This window comes from Phragmites australis, chromosome 2 (genome assembly GCF_958298935.1).
Source record: "Phragmites australis chromosome 2, lpPhrAust1.1, whole genome shotgun sequence".
NCBI classification, from domain to species: Eukaryota; Viridiplantae; Streptophyta; class Magnoliopsida; order Poales; family Poaceae; genus Phragmites; species Phragmites australis.
The window spans coordinates 17,634,153-17,641,112 of record NC_084922.1 but is presented as its reverse complement, the minus strand read 5'-3'; the positions used below and the strand labels follow the sequence as shown (position 1 = coordinate 17,641,112).

Below are 6,960 nucleotides of genomic sequence, written 5' to 3'. Positions count from 1 at the left end.
TTATATTGAGAGTAATTTTGGGATCACAGTTTGTCGCTGATTTTGTTCAATTCATCTAGCACCCATAATTCAGTTGTTGATCCATTGAAGAAAACTCTGTTGTTAAGAGGAGGCTTACAGCAATAAGCAAGAACAGTGAAATGGAATTATCGCACGTATCAGTTTGGTGAGAACATGTCCCATAATTTGCATTAAAAGGATCTTAATTCTTCACTTGTTCTCAACTGATTTTTTTTTTTTTTTGCATGAATTTGGTATAACTCGATTAAAGTGCTGATTCGTCTACCATGGCAGAGGTCATAGTATCTGTTGACAAATGTAAGCAGCGATCTACAACAAAATGTTGAGTACGTACACAAATATCATTGCAAAGTAAGTGTTGCTTCCAAGCTGCCATGTAGAGTACCATCATATTTTCATTTGTAAGCTAGCTGAACATCACAAAACATCCACTAACAGAACGCAGGGCATTGTACACAGTACTTCAATCTGTAACCAAATTAAAACAAAAATATCTGTTCTGTCAATCCTGCAAAAGGCTTGTACGTGACAGTCCAGACCAATAGTGTTTCAAGTATAAGTTCAAGGTTGAAAGCTCAAGACTACGGGAAATGTACTCTGAAACCCCTTCATGTTCATCCTGTTCCACATGAAAATTTCATATACACGGGCAGTAGTATATACAGGCAAATTGCTGGTGATTACATGAGACTCCCTTCTTGGTCCCTTAACTATTGAGCTCCTTGATGAGTATTGGATTTCATATCAACCTCAATCTCGAGAAGACGCTCAACAGGTTGCCTACAAATAGGGCATTTGTTTGTCTGAAATCTTAAAAGTTGAGCGCACTCCCGGCACAGACACTGCAAAACACACACACACACACACACACAAGACATCATTTTTCACTGATTCTCTCAATACTCATTGGGATAAGACATGGTAGTTCTTCAGGATACTTCCTGCCTACCCTAATGCATTCTATTGTGAAATAGTCTATAGTGTACAAAAGATGACAAAAGAGCAGGAAATGAGTTCTGTTCCAGTTGTTTTCTGAAAAATTGAAATTTATAAATGCCGAAATTGAAGAATGTTGCATCGATGGGCCCTACAATTAGGCCCATTTGATCACCTGATGTTAAATGGTTGCACTATAAATTGATATAACCATTTGTGAGTGAGCTTTGTTTGCAGTGCAGCCTTCCAATTTTTTTCTTGATACCAGAGTGCAAAATGAGTAATTTTGTACAACTTCCTACATCAAATAAGTTGTCTAGTATTGTATCTAGAAATGGATGAAAAACTTGTACAAATGTGGTGCATATCATACTACAGGTCCTTGCCTTTTGCTTCAATACTAAGAGAAAGAAGTGGAAAATAATCTTTCCTCATATTCAATAAAGTCATAAATTTGGAAGAGATAACTTATAAGAATATGTAGTACAATAACTAGCTTAATGGCAAGATTGAGTTAACTTCAAAACAGAAGATACTCTAATAACTACTAATAAATTCTTTGATGAGCTGGAGAGTTGTAGCTGTTATTTTTCAGGGTTTAATAGAGATTTGACAATGCACATGGGACCACTAACATGAGAGTACCCTACTCCTTGCTCCCGATCATTTTAGGCCCTGTTTGTTTCAGCTTCGGATCGTGGCTTTCAGCTTTTACAATCCAAAGCTGAAACAAACAGACAGCTTTTGGTTATAGCTTTTTAAAATCTGCTGGTTGGATTGTGGGAATCTGAAAAGCTGATTTTTCTCAGCTTTTGATAGATTGTGAAAGTCCATTTTACTAAACTGTCCATCAAAGTTTTTTAGAATCTACAACCTAAAAACTTTTCACAATCCAGCTTTTTACAATCCAGCTTTTCACAATCCAGCTTCTATAAACTGCTTTTCACAATCTCTAGCTGAAACAAACAGGCTCTTAGTCTTCCTCCTCCTACTTCTACAATAACTACCAATAACCCATTGAGCAATTAGTGCACTTTTCCAGCTATTGTAATGTCTAACACAGTTTTGAGGGAAAAAAAGGAAGTCATAACCTTTTTCATTTCAAACTAGTATTAGTAAGCACAAGTATTATGGACTAATCTTGCTCCATCTAGGGAATATACAGTAGCTTACCATATGCCTGCATGGAAGAACAGTTGTATCTCTTGGTTCTGAAAGGCAAATAACACATTCTTTCCCAGAATCATCCTCATGATTATTCTTGTCAGCTGTGTTGCCAATACCATATATCTCCTGCAAGACATATCTAGTTCCATTTACCCACAAGATTTGCTGCACAACACGAACACTATATTCAGCATTGTTGTTCTTCACCAATATTGCAAATTTAACCAGACACTTTGATGCCTCGCCCTCATGCGCCCCTTCTAATTCTTGGTTGCTTGACACAGCCACTTCCACTTTGAATGCAACAGGGAATACACCACCTTCACCAACCTTAGTTAGCTCAGATTCCTCAAACAGAGAGACATCGATTCCTGTTCCACATGGTTGCTTGAACTTCTGACCATGACCTTCCTTGAAAGCTACCGTCACAGGTTTGAGCAAATTTTCCTTTGTAGCCTTCAAGATAAGCTCTTCATCGTCTTGTGCAAAGAAGTAAACAGTAATGCTGTTCGCAGGATGATATTCAAGAATCAGCCCCTTAGTTACAGATGGCATGCCAGTTTTACAGAAAATAGTAAAGTCACTAAAGTAATAGGTGGGATTTTGGGCACATGAGGCAGGTACTGAGGATAAACACAACTAGGCACTCTGAAAGAATATAAAGACATGTAGTGAACTAGTAATCATGTCTAACCTCAAAAAGGGACCAAAAAACTAGGCAGAGATCTGATGCAGGACAGAATATAACTGTATGATTTGAGAAAGTAACACAACAATCGAAAGTGCACGGTCTATTAGTCTGTTATCACTTATCACTGAAAGTTTTCAACTGAGCCTAGCAATCGTCAGTTCCACCTCAACACCCAAATGAAAATAACTAAGCTCGAAATGTTATTCTAAAACAATAAAACCGCACTCGTTACTTTTTTTCAACTTCCGTTTTTTTGGTACTCAACACCAGGTTGCTATGAACCCAACATACTACAATTTGGCATATATTCAAGATGGAAAATGAGGAAATTGGTTCGATTGGAAAAATAACCACATCCTTTTTCCAACACAAGATGCCCAATTTGTTCAAACACGAGCACATGATCGAAAGAGCCATGGTTCCAACTTCCAACTATATTTATCGCGGCACTCACCAGCAGGAATCCAGAATGATAGGAGCAGTATGATAATAGCAAGATCTAAAGAGCCCAATGCACGGCTACCGCAACGACATTTTCACACTTTGAACTAATCAAGAAGCCAAGATTCCAAGAACTTGCCTAGGAGCGACCGAGGCTGGGAAAGTGGGGGAAAAAAGAAGCAGCGTGACCTTCCGGGGGCATCGGCGTCAAAGGAGAAGGCGAGGAGGAGGCCGCGGCCGTCGTCGTCGGGCTCCAGCCGCAGGGTATCCCCCTTGATGTTGACGCCGGTGTTCACCGCGACGGCCCTGTGCCGCTCCACCGGCGCTGGCATCACCAGCGGCGGCGGTGGCGGAGCAGGACCCGGCGGCCAACCGGGGTACCGGTGGTAGTACGGCGGCGGCACCCCGTGTACAGGCGGCGGCGGCGGCGGTGGAAGAGGAACGCCGCTTCTGCTCCCGATGTTGCCCATCGTTAGTGCGTCGTCTCCGCGCTGGGGTTTTTTAGGTTTCCCTGCCGATGGCGATCGAGAGCCGAGAGGGCTGGACTGAACAAGTTTGGTTTGAGTTTGACCTTGACCAAGCCTTTTGCACTTACAACTAGTTTGGCTCACATTTCATTTCTAGAATTTTGATTCAAGTTATGATCTGCCTAAAAATTTGATCCCTTCTAATTTCAATCCAGTTTCTTTTGTTGGCTGTCAACTTCTTAAAAAAAAAAAAAGTAAAATCCAAGCCAATCATGTTTTGGTGTTGTCTAGAATTGTGAACAAAGAAATGTAGTTTTAGCCTCTAGCAACTTAATACAAGTTAATTATTGTAACCTTGCAGTTAACTACTTTTACCGCATAATACTCAAGCAACTATCTCTATCAACAATAATATCTATATAAAAAACTAGAGAACAATCTTCTTTAAAACAAATGACAATGATAGCACCCAAAATCTCCCAAATCATACACACTACATTGCCATCATATATCAATACCTTCTCTTTTGCCATCTTCACCAGTTTTATGTTGATGACGTGAGACTATACTCAGCCAGTAAGCAAAGTCTATCCCCTTTAACCATATAGTGGTGACTGGTAGACCAAAAAATTTGCTCATGTAATGAGTGGAATAATAGATATCATGAAACTTATAAGAGGATAGGACGTCATGTGAGCTACACAAGGAAAATTCCAGCAATTCGGCTTTTTACACAGTTCCTCACCGCATTGTTGCACAAGACAAAGCTTCATTCAACAAAAAATGCCAACCCTAGAAAATTACAACCTTACTCAATACAAATAATTCCCCGATCCTAAATCCTCCAAAAGACTAAACACTAAATAAATTATTCAAATCTACTAATTACTGGAGATGGACGAGATATTTGACTCCTCTTTCCTCGCAATCATCTCCTAAAAGCTGCCACCACATATTACTCCAGGCATTCTATCCCTACTCTAAGTCAAGCGCACAAATAGTGCAATGATTTGCAAGGCTTCTCGATTGGATGACACCTTGCTTCCATCTGCCTCCAATGTGTGTGAGGTGTTTGGTCTACTCGCCATATGAGCAAAAAGCTGCTAATTCGCCATGGAGTAACTGTATAATTTTCCAAGGTAAAAGAGCACCCGACCAATTCAAAACAAAAAGAAAAAGGAACATAGTTCCAATAAAGGGAACCTAGGGACCATATTCTTCTCCAATCTCCAATCTGAGTTTTGCTAAAGTCTCGAATAAACTCAAGGACATATTCGAAGAAATTCTGACCATCGGTCGGGATGGTTTGTGGAACCCATGTTCTAGATCAAGACTATAATGTAAATGATTTTTTTAGTGAAAAAGTGGGCTCTAAGTACCACATTCTATTAAAACTAGTGTATGGTGGACCAATTGTAAGTCTAAGGGAATGGAGCTCTGGTGACCTAAACTCGATGGCGAGTGGCGGAAAACGATCGAGGAAGCACGATGAACTCACTTAGGGCACGTGTCGATGTCGGCGCTGCTCTAGCGAGGTTGGCGATGGCGAGGGGCGGCTCAAAACTTCGGAGCTCGTCGGAACTCGACTCTGGGCGACGTTTGGCGATCGAGATTACCCAGAGAAGCTCCTTCACGCTCCTGCGATGCTTGAGAACTCCTTGGCGGTGGCTTTTGGGCTTCGGCGGTCGAGATCGACGGCGGCGACTCTCTTCACTGGCATGGTGGCAAACAAACTGCTCTCAACGACTCGTGGCTCTAGATCGAGGGATTGCTTTGGGATGTTCTAGGGGAGGGTCTAGGGTGCTATTTATACCTAGAGATTGAGTTCACGGGTGACTCGGTGGTAGCACTAGCTTGGATTCCGATTTGAACTTCAATCCACGTATAAATAAGGTGTCCTTGGTCGGGATTCTTGCTCATCTGCAGCTTAGCGAGCTTCTAGATGACCTCCTTCACCGTAAGCTGTCGGACTTGCTCCTCGGCCCGTGGCCGGCTCTGGTTTCCGCGGCGGCGCAGCTCAGCAGTGTGAGAGCGAAGGAGAGAGGGAGAAAGGCTAGAGGTAGGGGTGATCGGGTGGGATGAACAAAGGAGATGGGTAGGACTGAGTCGGGCCAGAACAGGGAGAAGGAGAGAAAAGAGAAGTGGGCTTCGGTCCAGCTAAAAAAGCTTTTCCAATTCTTTTCTATTTTATCTTTTATATTCTCTCATGTATATACATATGTATATTTATAAATACAACGTATATACCACCTATATACTATATTGGCTCACATAGACAAGCAATCAAATACACACACTCTTTTATAGGAAAATAGCCCGCACTGTATACATGTATATATACACATAACACATATATTCACATATATGCATATATGTATAAGCACACATACACACTTAGGGATTTATTTAATTTTGCAAAACATTTTTTAATTTTTTTGAAAAAGTTTCATCTTCTTGGTTTTAGAAATTTGTGCTGTTACATTAAATCTGAGGTCACATGAGTGGATATAACAGCTGAGATTATGATTGATTGCTTGCATAAAAGTGAGTTTGTGACATTGACAAGTGGACTCACCTACATAAGCGGATGCAGAAGTCTGTATACTTCAGACCATATTGCGGAGGGAAGTTTGAATCGTGCTTTTAAAAGTAAATTCAAAAGCAGCTTTTAAAAATAATTTTTGAAAAAGTCTCAGCCTGAGTAAACAGACCTAAAACAGCGCAGCCCAAAGGATGGGCCTGGAGAGCACAGACTGCTCATTTGCCGCTACCGTCTGATTTAGATCCAACGGAGACAACCGCTCTCTCTAAACAAGCCTGTCTGGTATGAAAATTGTGACACTAGCTAACAGAACTGCTGCAGTTATTTCCATCTGACTTGCGCACGTGTTCTTTTGGTTAATGGATTTGTTAGAACTACTAAACCACGCTCACTCAAGAAAAAGAGAGAATTATACACGTCTCGAATGACGGACTTGTTTAGTACTGAAAAGATAATACACGCGAGTCTTCCGATTTGTTCAATAAACTGATAATAATTTTTCCCATTCGTTTATTAAACTGATGTATCATTATCTGTTTCAGCCACTAACTAACACTAATAATATCTATCAGTGTCAATTCTTAACTTCTCACACTACATCAAAACACCTCATCAGTGTCGGTTCAAAATTGCCATCAGTAGTGGGTTTTGAGCAATATTGATTACTCGGTATTGATAGTCAGCCGGTATGGAAT

General features: G+C 40.7%; 1 protein-coding gene across 1 annotated transcript; it reads right to left on the bottom strand.

The window, feature by feature from the left end:
* Nucleotides 1-453: 453 nt before the first annotated feature.
* LOC133901537 (probable E3 ubiquitin-protein ligase LOG2) lies at nucleotides 454-3,817 on the bottom strand. The gene is made up of 3 exons (XM_062342885.1): nucleotides 3,446-3,817; nucleotides 2,131-2,629; nucleotides 454-863 (listed from the first exon to the last, which is right to left on the bottom strand). The coding sequence occupies exons 1-3, from the start codon at nucleotides 3,724-3,726 to the stop codon at nucleotides 732-734; spliced, it is 912 nt and encodes a 303-aa protein (XP_062198869.1). The 5' UTR covers nucleotides 3,727-3,817; the 3' UTR covers nucleotides 454-731.
* Between the last annotated feature and the right edge of the window lie 3,143 nt (nucleotides 3,818-6,960).

Coding starts and splice junctions, on each gene's coding strand:
- LOC133901537 (XM_062342885.1), bottom strand. CDS start 3,726: ATGGGCAACATCGGGAGCAGAAGCGGCGTTCCTCTTCCACCGCCGCCG. Junction 2,630..3,445: donor GACGCCGATGCCCCCGGAAG/GTCACGCTGCTT, acceptor TCCTGCGAACAG/CATTACTGTTTACTTCTTTG. Junction 864..2,130: donor TTCTTCCATGCAGGCATATG/GTAAGCTACTGT, acceptor TGTGTTTTGCAG/TGTCTGTGCCGGGAGTGCGC.